General features: G+C 39.8%; 1 protein-coding gene across 5 annotated transcripts in view; it reads right to left on the bottom strand.

Annotated features, from left to right (window-relative positions):
- stk39 (serine threonine kinase 39) overlaps nucleotides 1–15122 on the bottom strand; it is a 29394-nt gene that overhangs the window by 7551 nt on the left and 6721 nt on the right. For 2 of the 5 annotated variants that reach the window (XM_086220084.1, XM_086220083.1), the window contains 12 exons: nucleotides 14687–14825; nucleotides 14261–14316; nucleotides 13572–13681; nucleotides 12422–12523; nucleotides 11951–12084; nucleotides 11801–11849; nucleotides 10731–10796; nucleotides 7932–8003; nucleotides 7188–7310; nucleotides 4964–4993; nucleotides 4561–4617; nucleotides 3284–3345 (listed from right to left, as the gene is read on the bottom strand). In XM_086220084.1, the coding sequence (XP_086076210.1) occupies nucleotides 3284–3345; nucleotides 4561–4617; nucleotides 4964–4993; nucleotides 7188–7310; nucleotides 7932–8003; nucleotides 10731–10796; nucleotides 11801–11849; nucleotides 11951–12084; nucleotides 12422–12523; nucleotides 13572–13681; nucleotides 14261–14316; nucleotides 14687–14825 (1000 nt within the window). Of the gene's footprint in view, nucleotides 1–3283; nucleotides 3346–4007; nucleotides 4058–4368; nucleotides 4416–4560; nucleotides 4618–4963; nucleotides 4994–7187; nucleotides 7311–7931; nucleotides 8004–10730; nucleotides 10797–11800; nucleotides 11850–11950; nucleotides 12085–12421; nucleotides 12524–13571; nucleotides 13682–14260; nucleotides 14317–14686; nucleotides 14826–15122 lie in introns of those variants that run through there. The other 3 variants (XM_086220087.1, XM_086220086.1, XM_086220085.1) reach the window with 3 other exon arrangements.

Here is a 15122-nt window from a genome sequence, read left to right as displayed (position 1 = left end):
TTGCTATCTTTGAGACAATTTTACAAGCCTCTTCTGTAGTTTCCAGGACAACAGTATTTTTTGCATTTAATAAGAGCTGAATTAAAGTTGATGAGTGGATCAGTCTGTTTTCACCGTAAAATCCACAGAGGATGTCTGAAGACAATTTTATTGTATTTTTAATGCCTCCAGCATTTTATATGTATATTTTATTGCCAAAGTAGATGTTTTGTAGAATATAAAAAATTGTTGATTCTTTCTCTCAGCTTTCTGTACGAGACTGGAAATATAAGACATCTGTTTTTATCTGATTTGATTGACCATTCATGAATATTTTAGGACAAAATTCATATTTATTTATGATAACATAAGTATTTTTTTTCAATAGCTTCCATGTCAGATGACCAAGGAACTACAAATCAGTAAAAGACAGTCCTTCTTAGCATACTTTAAAATTCACTGTGATTTCAGTGGCCTCTATGTCATGTGACCTTGGGACAGTTATTGGTAATAGACTTGAGATATGGGACAGAACTCAATTTATTGCTTTCTGTATATTTTATGAATGTTTTAGTACAAAATCCATAGTTTTTTGTTTTCTTTTAGTATACTGTAAAATTCAGCGTGTTCTGTTTTCAATCGCTTAAATGTCATGTGACCTCAGGACACCAAATCAGTACCACTTACCAGCACCAGACTGGAAATATAGGACACACCTTATTTTACTGCCTCCTATATTTAATATGAATATTTAAATACAAAATTTATAGTTTTTAGATACTGCAAAATATAGCTTTTTTCAACAGCTTCCAAGTCATTTTAGCTGAGGACTCATAATCACTCCCAGTTATCAGTACTACACTGGGAATATGGGACACACCTCGTTTTACTGCCTCCAATAGTTCATGTCGGTATTTCTGTGCCAAAATTCACTGATTATGTTTTCCATACACATCAAAATTCAGCATGTTCTGTTTTTAGTCACACTTATGTCATGTGACCTAGCCAATCCAAAACATAACACTAACGGGTCACTAGCCATCAAACAGTTAACTGGCTCCTGTTGCGTCCTGACTAGCAGAAGGTTTGTTAGTAACTGCAGAATAAAACAACTGTCTGTGCCGTTCTGAGGACCCGGGAGGGGGGGTCAGACTGTCTGCAACCATCAGGCTCATCAGGGACCACAAGACAGAGTTTCAACTGCCCAAACATTAATCACTCTGTGTGTGTGTGTGTGTGTGTGTGTGTGTGAGAGTGAGTGAGAGAGAGAGAGAGAGAGAGAGAGAGAGAGAGAGAGAGAGAGAGAGATTGCATATATGTCTGGTGCAGTCCCTGAAAATACCCTCACTCTGTGTCCCCATACTGAGTGGAGATGATGTAATCTACATGCACACGATGTACCTGTAATCATTCGACCATTTGTATTTCAGTGAGTAAATGAAAGGGCCCGAACTCTCATATTCAATATCAGGTCCTGATGTCGATCATTTGGAAGCTATATTCATCCGCAATTCATAAACAGCAATGTTTGCGATAATACAGAAAGAAGTTGAGCAGCTATGAGATCGAGAGGATGCAGCCAGAGAACCAATGAAGTGTTACACTCTCCTCCCTAAGACAAGAGCAGGGATGCCAGAAAACACTCAACACCAGGCAGAGATCACGGGCCAGATGCATGGCTGAAACTGTGTAGGTGTGTGTGTGTCTGTGTGCACACAAAGATGGAATTTGCTCTGTTTTTCTCTGATATCTAAAGCTGTGCATGCGTGTGTTGTATAAATGTCTGTCCTCGTGTTCTTGTTCGCTCATGCACGAGACTAATGTGGACTCCCACAAGCAGCTATAAGTGCCGGTGGTCAAATCCATAGAAATTCTTCACTCCAAAATGATCATTTATTCACCAGTTGCTAACCATAAGATGTCTTGAATTTACAGTGTTTCTCTCCCCCCATGACGTTTTTTTTTTAAATCTAGATATGAGGAAATGCTAGCTTCATACTTGTTGCTGACAGTTAATAGAGACCCAAGATTAACAAAAACAAAACTATACAAAACGTTGTTTTACAAACTCTGAAACACATCGTCCAGTATAATCCACGCTTTCCTTATCCTATACAATGCTCAATATTGTACAAAGACCAGTTTGAGCTAGAAACTACCTCACTGGAGCACTTTTGCTTTTCCCCTCATCGGCATATTCACTTGAAATCCCGCCTCCTAGGTTGGAAGTTACGCTGTACACCATGTAAAGGTCGGGAAGTATTCATGAATACAAGACATCTCACAGTGAGTAACTCAAAAACAAATGATCATTTTGGGGTGATGTATCACTTTAATGATCCCATTTCCTTATGAATTTCAGTTGTTGTTCATGAACTGGATAAAAAAATGAGGAGCAGAGGGGAGGGGAAAAAAAAGTGTTTCACAGAAGGGGAGAATGAAATATGTGCAGTGATAAAAAATGACTGAAGCAGTCAATTCACGAAGTTTAGGACTCCGGACAAGGTTTAAACAAAACGCAAGTGCAAAGCAAAACAATCTGCATCCATCATGTGAGTAACTGAGTGTGAATTGCACCTATTTATAACACTCACAGTGACTATTAATTGATCACGCATGCGCCTCCTCATCAATCTCAGATCCCATCGGAATTATGTGTGACAGAGTTATTCACACTGTCAATACACTAAAGCAGAACAATGGGCCGGTACAAAATCACACTCGCACCATGAATTTGGGGATTTGGCACGCTTTTGAGTAAAATGCACACGACATATTTAAATATATACAAAATTGACAACGTGTAAATTCACACTTTTATGTTTGCTTCCGCAAGACCTCCATCTGCTAAAAAAGTGAATATGCAAGCTATATGTGAAAGTGTGTAATTATCAATTATTGTTACACTTCTGTGTAGAAAGCAACGTATGCATATCTTTTATGTGTACACAGTATTTATACATAAATTCCTCGATCTATTTGTAGTCTAAAAGTTTGCAGAAGTGATTCAGGCAGGCATGGGTTGGAGGTATAGAGTCCATCTAGTAAGTGAAGGGTAGCTGGTTAGCTGGAGGGTGTGATTGATGCAACATTGTAAAGTGCTTTTGCTGGCATTAAGGTGGAAAAGCGCTACATAAATAGAGTCCATTTACCATGAGTGTTACTGTTGACACCTAGTTTTAGCTGTTTTGGAAATCTTTACCTCTACATTTTCAGCTTTTAATCTGTAGAAACATTTTCACTGCATTTGCCCAGTGTGGTTCCTTTAAGATAAAAAGTAATCTGTAAAGAATAATTGTCTCACCTTAGCCGTAGTACCATGTTCACAGCGCCTTGAATAAAGGGTGTACCCTCATATGGCTCCACCTGTAGGACAACAGGGTGGTGAAGCAGCATGCACTTTAAGCAAATTATTTTTATTTTACCGTTAAAAGGAGAGGAAGTGTGTATAGAGTGCCACAGGGACAACATATATTTGTGGGCAAACCTGAAATTTAGCATCGTCATAGGTTCCCTCCTTCGAACAAAACACCGATGGCACTGTTTGGATTTTAAACTATTGCTGAAATAACCTCCTTGGAAAAAAAGACGTTTTTGAGACTTGTGTTTTGTTATAATTATAATCTTCACAAACGAACGCCGCAATCTCTATTTCTATAGCGTGTCATTTTTAGCAGTATGAAGCTAATGTTATGCTGGGCATGCTGCGGAATCATGACGTGAACATCGCTGTGGTTAGCATTGTGCTTCTTCTGCTCTCAGCATAAGGACGTTGACGGCTATTTGTTAGCAACTGCTGTTTGTAGGACACATAAATACTTAAAAAATATGAGAGTTTGGTATTTACAGGCAAGTTTTAGCCCATAAAACAAGATGTTAAACAATATTAATTAAGTGACAGACCTTGTTTCAGTCATTTAACTCAAAAATCAAAATGATTTAGACAGGAGGGAACTTGATATGTAACAATGCTAACTTATTTCCTGGTTTCAGGAATAATCCCTATGCCAATCTCTTGCACATGCATAGAAATGAGAGTGGCAGTGAGTGCACAAACTGCCAAGGTGGTTTATTTCCTCTGTGACATTTATGCAGGTGGGAGGGTTGCAAGGAGAAAGGAAAGGTACAGCACATTAAATACATTGGGCAAGAATCTATAGTGGCGATCAGTGGCATAATATAAACCGGCTCTTTGTGCAGCTAAAAATTAGATATTAGCAGTAAGAAATGACTGCTGAGTGGCTGTCATAGTTAAATCTCGACTGGAGCACAAGACTACACCTCAAACTGCTTTGGCTCATTTTCAAAATGACAATAGCTTTTGAAAATGGGTTACAATGGGAGTGAGTCTTTAGATGAGATACACACCCAGGCACTGTGCTGGCACCGTCAGGCAGACAGTCATTTACTCTGAGTTATTACTGTTGAGAGCATCCCTCCAGGAGACCCACATTCACACACACACACACACACACACATAAGTTAAGTATGCAAAAAACATACACAAGCACACTCAGACGATCAGTGTGGCAGCAAGGTCATTGAATCATGACAAATTAGTGCTGTTGCTGAATCTCTCACCTGGGGATGCTGAATAGACAAGCCCTCAATAGGGACATTGTTGGCATTCTCCTCATTCTGGGAGGAACAAAATGAGAGGAATGATTGTGGAAATTCTGTTACATCTCTAGAAAATATCAAGCCATAATTCAATCTTATGAAGACAACAACGGAAAGTCAATGCAAAACAATTAATGAGGAGTAATGTGCTGCTTCTGTCAAGCCGTCTGTCAAATAGGTTCACTGGGCTGTTCTGAACTGCACTTACAAAAAATGCCCTTCGACCTAGTTATGAAATTATGAATCCTCTGGGAAGAATAAAGCAAGAATATTTCTCCATGACATCGTTTTTCTTTTCTCAAGAATACAAAGGAAAATGTAATTGCATGTTAAGATTTCGACACAAAAGGGAGGACTAACTTACATCTTTGGCCTCATCTTTGACCCTTCGCGACTGGAGGGAAAGATCAAGGAAAAATAATTAAACAGTTAAAATTCTTGACATTGTCAAAGAGCAAGATGGTCATGCATCCGTATGTATTTGTGTGTGTACTATAGTATAGTCAGTCTACATCCAGTCGTCTGTCAGTCAAACAGTGGAGCTGCTGAGATGTCTGAGTGACAGGAAACACACAAACCTTTGTTGAATTATGCACAATGCAGCCATCACACAGTGACCCCCGGCTTGTGCTCCACATAGTGGGACACGAATGTCACTCTTTATTTTTCCAACAGTTCTCTCCATATATTTAACCATCAAAATATTAAGGTGATTGCTGGGTTTAGTCCAATTTTGTGAGTTGTTTTTTTTTTGTGTGCAATAATACTTTGTAAATTCCCTGAATGCACAACGTTTAACAACATGCTGCCAATGGCGCCGCTGAGTGGTGATTTACGAGATTGTTGTTTTCTGACTTCTCTCACATATTTGAAGCTAAAAACCTAGGCGCGTTTATCACTTTTGTGCCATTTCAGTGACTTTTTTAATTAACATTTCAGTCTCATTAATATCGTTTATATTCTTATCTTTTTTCTGTTCTTTTATTCTCTGTCTTGTCACTTTGACATGTGATGAAAAATGCTGCATCGATAAAAGTTATTATTGCAAACATTTGAATGGTTTAAAACTTTCAGCAGGTGGCAGCAATCACACACATTTTCTTCAGAAGATGAAGTTGCAGCTTTAATCTTCATCCCTGATGTGTATCTACTCTAAATGTTAATGTGGCTCCAAACAGGCTGCCATCTTCAGCATATTTTTCTGATTTTTATTTTCACTTCTTTTTTTTAATTTAGTGTCAAGGCTGTTTTCAAATGCCTGTTTGTAGTTCTTCTCTTATGTTGTCTGGTGTTTGCACCAATTATGACAGGATAAGCTCCTCACATGGTGAGATCCACTGCCTGGCAATCAATCTGATTCGAATATTTTTATTTTCTGGCCCTCTGTGAGAGAGGGCATAAACGCACCGGGACCTCAAAAACTATTCAAACTCTTGAAGAGAGTTTTCTCTCTTTGCTTACTCATTCTGGTCCAAAACACCAATGTAGAAACTGTTATCTTTCAGTAATCATACTCGCTACACAGGAGCCTGACTGGGAAGTGCTTTGCATAAAATCAAAGATTTATCAGCAAATGTATTGATATATTATGCAATGATATATTAGACCACGATTGGCCAGTGGACATACTGGGAGTTTTGTAAAAATTCAACACCTTGCAGTAAAATGTTAGCAGCGATGTCGTCAATGAATATTCTAAAGTGAATTCAAATAACCTTGACATTCAAATGTGAAAATGAATATTTGACTGTGTGTGTGTGTGTGTGTGTGTGTGTGTGTGTGTGTGTGTGTGTGTGTGTGTGTGTGTGTGTGTGTGTGTGTGTGTGTGTGCAGGGGAGGCAGCATTGCTGCAGCTGTCAGAGTCGTGACGCCTGCTGCGCTGCATCTGTATGACGGAGCCACTGACGGGAGACACACGTCACTTTCATTGATTACAAAAGGAATGTAGGTCAAACAGAAGCAGGGACAATAGCCGTGTGTTTGAGTTCCCCTCTGTAGAAACTTAAAAAAAACTACAAGTTTTGGTCAACGCACAAGTACGAGTTTAACCTAATCGAGAATAAAATTGTGGCTATTGGGTAACATATGAATTAGGAATCATTCATCTCAAGTCGTTCCGAGCATCCGTTCTCACAATGGCGCAGAGACAGAACCTGAGAGATCTACACTTAGATATCATTTGTGGCCAGTTTTGACATCCCTACTGAAAGCAGCAATCACCTGAAATTTCTTCAGGAAATGCAGTTTCCAGTAACTTTTAGGGAGCATATTATTTAATGCATCACACATTAAAGCTGACTATCTTCATCAAAGGGCTCTTTGATCATGGTTGTCAACTTCCTCCTGCCTCATCTCCTAGCAGCTACCTTCCAGCTCAGTGAGTAGACCTCATGACAGGGTCTCTCTGAGATACGCCATCTGCTATCCACTAAACACAAACTGATCAAGGAGGGAAGGGGTGAAGAGGATCAAAGCTGAGGGGAGGTTCCAGGTTAAACAGAGCCACAACAATCACCTATATCAAACATGACGAGCGACGTTTTTTAAGCATCATACATGTTCACTGAAACAGAGTTGTGCTGACCTACCCTGCCCTGGTTCACCGCCGCCTTGCCTTCCTCGCTGCCCTCGTCCAGCTCGTCGTCGCTCCACTCCCAGTCACCGTCCTCCGTCTTGTGCAGGTGACCACTGGAGCCCGGCACTCGCCTCACCTGGACCATGATGAGTCCACACATCCAATGTTAATGACATCACTCACAGTACACACATATGCACAAACATTGCGCTCTGCCTGTACCACCTACCCTACTTAAGTGGCTCAAAACTAGTTTTGGATCCCTGAGGATGAGCTCCTTCAAGATATATATGTGAGTATATATGTGTGTGTGTGTGTGTGTGTGTGTGTGTGTGTGTGTATATACACACACACACACATGCACAACAAAACAAAAAGGTAAAATTCAGAAGTATAATTTGCTACTTCCTCACTTAAAAAGTTAACAGTATCATTATTGAGGCACAAAAATATGCATAATGTTATATGATCATTGTATTATAGTAACTGTGTATCAGTGTAGTGGGTCCAGCTCAGGTACAGCACAATGAGTATCGCACAGGTCAGACTTGGTTAAGCGCCAGTGGTCATATAAATCCTAATGTTCTAAAATAGAACACAACAAAGCGTTTAAACATGGCGGGGTCATTGGTAAGCCTCGGTGAGGTTATAATACAGCGGTGTTATTAGAGCAGCGCCGTGTTACAGACAGCACACAGAACAGTAAGCCACTACTACTGCTGGGCTCTAGTCAAGGTCAAAGTTAAAGAGGCACTACCCTGCTGCTGGTGTCGGCTTTATTATCCAAACCTGACAGGGAACCAAGACTCCCCCGGTTCTGCTCAGGTTCCTTGAGCAAAACACACACAGATCGACCTGCTCAGTGGCTGATGTACAAACATGAACCCCCTCCTACACATGTTAAACAGGTGAAGAACATCCCACTGCACACGTATGGCAGCACACACTCACTGACCACTTTATTAGGTACACTTGTTGATTGTCATGAATTCAACTTTTACAAACATTCATACATTTACTCTTTGTTTGTTTAACAATAATCATTAAGCATTAATATGCTAAAAAAAAATGGCAGAGCTGTTGTTTTCAGTCCTATTAGACTGTGGGAGTGAGGCTAATGAGGTGGCCTTTGAGTGTGTATGAGTATGAACAGAAAGACAGCAACATCTGTGCTTGAAATAACTACTAAAAACTCAAAAAAGGGAATTATGAAAAGCTGCTGTAAACTGGTGTAAACTACCCAGAAGTGTCCATGCAGAACTCAATCATTTCTATATCATCATGTGTGTAGTGGGGCATTAATATTCTCAATAACAATCTTTTCCCCACTTTTCATGATGAGACAAATCAATGAGGCCCTTCATTCCTCACTTCATTTCATCTTTCAACAATAAACCTTGGATTTTTTTTTCCATTCTGGTAGATCTATACTGGGTGTAAGGGTGCCCTCTGCTGGTTTTGGATGCATAGTATTTAGAATTTGTGATCAATGTATATCTGTATTGTGTTAAAAAATATGAAAAACCCTGAAGAAACGGTTCTATACGGCTTCTTAGTCGGCTTCGCAGGGCTTGTAATTTCCTGTCTCCCTCAGAACCCCGTCTCCTTCCTTTCATTAGACGAAGTATTCATTTTTAAATTACTTTACTGGTGACAGCTGACTCGAGGATCTGCCATCTCCTACTCATTCACTGAGAGGATTTCCGTGGCAAAGTTGGGTTCTTTTAAAGCCAATTTATAGAGGAATGTTTTTAGTCCCTGTCTGGCCTCTCTTAAGACCCCTATAAATGTTTCCCTGTGAGTAAAACTGCATGTGTTTACCGTGACTACAGAATACCACAGAGGGCCAAAACAGAACAAAACAGGCAAAAGAAAGAGAACACGGGGGGGGGGGGGGCAAAAGGACTGGTTTGCAGTCCGAGAAGGTTGTATACATTACTGAAATGAAGTGAGAGGTTTCAGGGGAACAGGACAAGATCAGGGCGACTGGATATAAAGAGGTCGCGCCATCCTGAGATGATGATGTTTCAGCAGTATCGCTCGACTCTCGTTGCTTGCTGAGTGTAGAATATAGATTACGGTGAAGGTCAAATCAACGTGAAATAACAAGCACGCTGGCTTTGTGACTCACTCATTCGCACAAGCTTTTGAATTTTTAACCTTTAAACAGGATTTAACAACAGGAAGTGTTTAATAATGGACACAGCGACTTCATAACACATAGATTTTAGTTCATGGAGGGACACTGAGAACAGTACCAGCGTTTTCTTTAATACAGATCATTTGTTCAAGGGGAAGTCACACTTTTCAGAACCTAATTTTGATTGAATTTTACAGAACTCGATTTGACTGTGTGACTGGGAGGAAGGAGTAATACTTATAAAACATCCCGGTTTTCTTTCTGCAACTGTAAAACGGTGGATAAACCTTTATGGTCCTAACACACAACCCCAGCGAAATGACTTCACTATCTGACTCCGGTCCATTTGGTCTGGGGGTTCAGCAAGTTCAGCAAGTTCAGGAAAGCGCAAGGTTCAGCTCGAATTTTGTTTTTGTTTTTTTTTGGGGGGGGGGGGTCACGATTTTTGGTTCATGTTGATTTACATCGAGGAGAAGGCAAAACATCAGCCGCATTGTGGAAAAGAATAAATAACATAAAAATACTCTCTTCTGTGTTTTGATGTTATTCCTGATCGCCGCTCTAGTCTTCTCTGTACTTACTCAGTGAGGACAGAGCTAATGAGCCACAGAATCTAACACAACTTTGACTTGCCAGTGGAACCAAAAAAAACCCACATTGGTGGTTCACATGCATTTTAAACCTTAGGTTGCGTATAGCACAGGGCTAACCGTAATTAGTTAGCTTAGACCGGAACACGTTTTGGGTGCGCATGCTAAGAATGAATCCTCCCAGCTGGAATGTCGCTTCATACACAAACTATATTTACCTGATTTTAATGAGCATTGTGTGTTCAGCAAAGGCTTGAATATAATGTATGTTCATTTATGTGTAAAACTTCTAAGCTAAACTAGCACTGTGACAGCACTAAAGCGACATCCTCCCTTCATGTGTAACGTTACTATCACACACAGCCACAGCCCTGCTATCCACTATGCCCTCCATTTACTCCCGACCATGTCAGTGAATTTCCATCCCTCCTCTCACTCAGCCACTCTGCCTTCTGGCAATAGCCCTCTGTTCTTATTTCTGTGCTGTCCATCCAGGCGGACTGTTATTCGAAGCCAATATCAGCTGTGCCTGAAAGCTGCACTTCCTCCCAGTAAACTGGGACTACTAGGCAACTGAGCGACCAAACAATGAATTTAAACATATTAGATGACATCTGTACATGTATACCACAGCAGCAGTGGCCCATATCTTTACATAATCAACAAAACAGTTCGGGCATCGAGTGTTTGGGCTGCTGAAGAAAGTGTGTCGCTTGTGTTGACAGTAAATGCAACAATCTGGTGGAGAGAGACTTCAGTCAACCCCTGCACTCCAACATTATTCGTTCGTGTTTAGTCAATAACAGTTATTTTAAAGGAAACATACCTTCTTTGCTCGCTGGGAAATTTTTGGTGCACGACACAAAAGCTTTTCAACCAGATATTCTTTGTTCTGCAAGAAAAACACCAAAATATTCTCACAAGCGCCATTAATAATGGTCATGAAGTCGTAGACAAAATTAATCAAGAAAACATTCTGGATGATTTTTGTTTTAAATGGTGGTCTTTGGATATCAGCTGGGTTGGTTGGTTGCCTTTGTTACAACTTTTAAAGCAACATTACGCAGCATCAGTTTGATGGTAAACTGACTTGTGATTAGCAGTGGTGCCTCTTTCATTTCCCCTCTGAGCTCCGTATGTCTGTCTCCGCACTATGCAATCTTAGCCGACCGGGTGCAAAACTCATGACTCTACGTCATTGGTGAAAAAAAGAAAGAGGTCATTACTGAAGGAAGCTAATAAGTAAAAAAACACGATGGTTATCTATTGCTAGTTACTCTGTCAGTGTAACACTAACTGTTAGCAACTGCATTTTAGCGCGCAAACAACTTCTGTGTCCAGATCAAATCTCATTTTAAAACGTGTTTCTGTTCATCTTTGTTCCAGTCTTGCTGTTAAATCAAGTTAATCAGTTGTTTTTTTATGAAGTTACTGTGGTCTGATACTCTGCTTATTCTTCAGTTAAACAATCTGAATGCACAAGTGTTCTGTATTTTACCAATGATACCAGCGGAGGCCGCTGTTGCTCAGTAAAACTACATAATGCTGCTTAAAAGTCAATTAACTCAGTTTAGGGGATGCAGAAAATGTACATGTAACCCTCAGTGCTAAATAATGGAGAAATAACTTAACTGAACATAAAAAAAAAAAAAAATTAATTAAGAGCCTTTCAAACAGTATGTATACATATACATATATATATACATACATACACACACATACACATAAATATACATATATATTTGCAAATGACATGTGTATATTGCATATATTGCATATATATACATATATATAAGTGTGCGGGGGTTTTTTGTACATTGCCTAAAGTTGACAGAAATTATTTAGAAAAAAATAAAAAAACACACAAAGCTGGAGAATAAAAGATTTAACTAATACCTTGGCCTTTTGGAAGAATTTACACTTCAAAAGCTCTGCGGCTGTAGGCCTAGGGAAAAAGAGACGTCAAACGTTGTTGTTTTTTTAAAAATGTTAATTCATATTGGTTACAAATCAAATGATTCCACTTCACTACAATAAGAAACTGACCTTTTGGCAGGATCCTTCTGAAGGCACATAGTAATTAGCTTCCTAAATGATTTTCCATATTTTTTAAGCATCTCCTTGTCCTCTATACCCGTCTCCAGAGTGGGTGGATCATTCTGGAGAGTCAGCATTAAGACCTACATGGACAGGGGAAAAAAAAAATTCAACTGCAACATTTGAATTGTAGAAAGTGAAAGCAAGAAAATGTAATGTCAAGTAAAAGCAACAGGTTCCTTGACATTAAATCCCCTCTTGAATATTTGTTTGGTGGTTAGTTTTAGTTCCTATTTACTAAAAAAGTAAAAGCAGAACATTTGTTCTTAGTAATGTTGGAACTTCACACAATCACGTTGGTTTATCAGAAGCAATAGTTAGCATTTAGACGCTGTCTTCTTGGTTTGTGTACCAAAACCACTGAAAATGACAAGAATATCTCTTATTTGACACCACACGGATGATTCATGGAACTCTGACCTTCATGGGAGGGTAGCGGTGATACGGTGCAGACCCTGTTGCTAATTCAATGGCTGTGATTCCAAAACTCCATATGTCTGCTTTGAAATCATAACCTCGTACCTGTTGGCAGAGATTCACAAGAACAACAATGAGGGCGCCACATGGCCAGAGGACCTATCAACCCATCTCATCATTATGTTATTTAAACTTGTAGATGATCACAATGTTGAGGCAGCACTGTGATGGCCCTCATTCTGCTAGTGAACTCTCCTGTCAGGACCAACAATCTGACCTACATGTAAATCACCCTTGCGGGGAAATCCTCGTCTCTGATTTATAACCTGCACGGACATTTCACTCCTCCTCTATATAGCCTTTTAAATGAAGCCCAGCAGTCCATGAGAGTCTACTTGGCAGGAGATGCGGTGGTTCTCCACAATAAATCAAGAAAACGATATGTAGATGATGTCATACTGACATCAAACCAGCGGCACCTTCCACAGCAGGTTCACCATCTATAGCTGTTAGATACCTCTGATGCTTTTGAGGAACATCGGGTGGAGGATAGTTCTCTGCTTCCATTTTCAATCAATATATAATTAGATTAAAGGAAAAATTCCCTTATTAACGATCATGATAAAAGGCAAACAGAGTAGAAAGATAGCGCTAGCGGTGCGCCTGCTACCGGTTTGGCAGTCGGAGCAATTCAACAAAGTAGACGCCACGCACAGGAAAAAGTAGTCCAGCTGCCAGCAGTCCATTGTGTTTTTCCTGTTAATTAGGTACCATATCACAACCTGAAACCCATCCACTATTAATCAGACTGTCGATTATGACTCAACTCATCCGTCTGGTGGGTATAAATGCGATCACCCATCCAAGCGAAATGAATCTCCATTGTTAGATTTTGATTTAACCTTTTACTTAACCAATTTTGATCGTTTAACTACGAAAATTCGATGTTTCGAGTGAATATAGGCAATAAATTGTAAATACTGCCATTATAAAAGGTATACCTTTTTTTATTGTATATCCCCCTCCAGCCCCAATCTTTTTATCCATTGCGATTCCTCATAAGCTCAGTGAAACAGTGAACTATGTGAAGTTTAAATACACAGACACAAACACTTTCAACAACAGCAACTTTGGCTTGGGTAGTGGGACTCACCTGTTCCATCACCTCTGGCGCCATCCAGCACGGCGTGCCAACAAAGGTCTTTCGTACTTTGTTTCTAGTCATATCCCCCCCTGTAGCCAGGAATGAGCTCACTCCAAAGTCTGGCAGATAAAAAAATTGAAAAACACATCACTCATAGCTGATAGAGATCAAATTAAAAAAGGGTGGAAGGATAAGTAACGTAAAAAAGAAGTGAGGGGTGGATAGTAAATATCAACACAGCCAGCAGCTTAATTGTATGAATTCTGCCACACTGACAGCAAATAAAAATATAATTTATGGCTGGTTAAATCAGTCAGCTTTAAATCTTAGTCATAAGAAGCTGCATGTCTTTGACAGAGACACTTCTGGTATGTAAGTGTATAATTTGTATATTGATTACAATTTCAAAATGAGTAAATAATCGAAAAGGAAATAAAAATATTTAAATATATGTATATCTTTAGAAGGTCTTTACGTCAAGTTAGTTTTACCAATAAAAGCCACATCATAAATTCACCACCTTGTTCATAGTCCATCTTGAATAGTTACCCGACTGACAGGCAGGTACTGAATTATTCAGAGAGCATTATTGGTCCGATGTAAGATGAGCTTGATTTACCGCCATCAACATCAGGAGTGCGTGTACTGCACAGAACTGCGTTCAGTTTAAAAGCACTAGACTAGTAAGGTTCACACACCTGCGATCTGAACAGACCCATCTTCTCCCAGTAGTATGTTGCCAGCTTTCACATCCCTGAGGCCAAAAAACACAAACATTGTCAAACAACAAAACCGTGCAGCACAACATTGATTCTTCCATTCGTGCAAACGAGTCCCACAGCCCACCACCATCTGGATCTCTGCCCGAGGGCCTGATAAAAGGTTAAACCCGGTTCTCAGTGACCTTGAAATCCAGGACGTTTGACAACAGGTCAATAAATACAATCACACAAACGGTATTAGATGTGCATTTACTTAAGCTTCAGACTTTTTTTTTGTTCTCTTTCATAAGATTTTATCACCCCAAAAATGCACAATTCTGACTGGCAGGGTTACAGTCAGTTTCTCTTTCTTATTCTCTTCTTTCTTTAGTGAAAAAAGAAGCAAATACTTCATGTACAAACCGGTGAATCTGTCCGTTTCTGTGCAGGTAGTCCAGCCCCTCCAGGACTTCTTTTAAAATGGTGGCAATTATCGGCTCATCCAGAGCTCGATTTTTGTCATCGTCTTTGCTTGTGTGCTTGATTATGTCCAGCATGGAGCCTAAAAGACACCAAGAGATAAAACAAACTACAAATACTGGATTCTCTGCCTAAAGGATATAAACCTGTCTGACACAGTGACCTTGAGCTTTGACCTTCATCCTTGAGTCCCGTTGGACGACTGTGCCAAACATGGAGAAATTCCACAATGGGATACTGCAGTGGAAGTATATTGTTGATTAAATATTACTTATCAGACCAGATTTAGTGCAGGACTGTCTGTTTGTACTGCATTAGTTCTAATGAAGGGTCCTTAACAAACTGGCGTGTTTTCTAGGATACATAAGCACAAATAGTG

This window comes from Aulostomus chinensis, chromosome 12 (assembly GCF_037954235.1).
Source record: "Aulostomus chinensis isolate RoL2024-O1b breed Wild chromosome 12, RoL_Achi_v1.0, whole genome shotgun sequence".
Taxonomy (NCBI): Eukaryota; Metazoa; Chordata; class Actinopteri; order Syngnathiformes; family Aulostomidae; genus Aulostomus; species Aulostomus chinensis.
The sequence above is the reverse complement of the archived record's forward strand: the minus strand, read 5'-3'. Positions and strand labels throughout refer to the sequence as shown.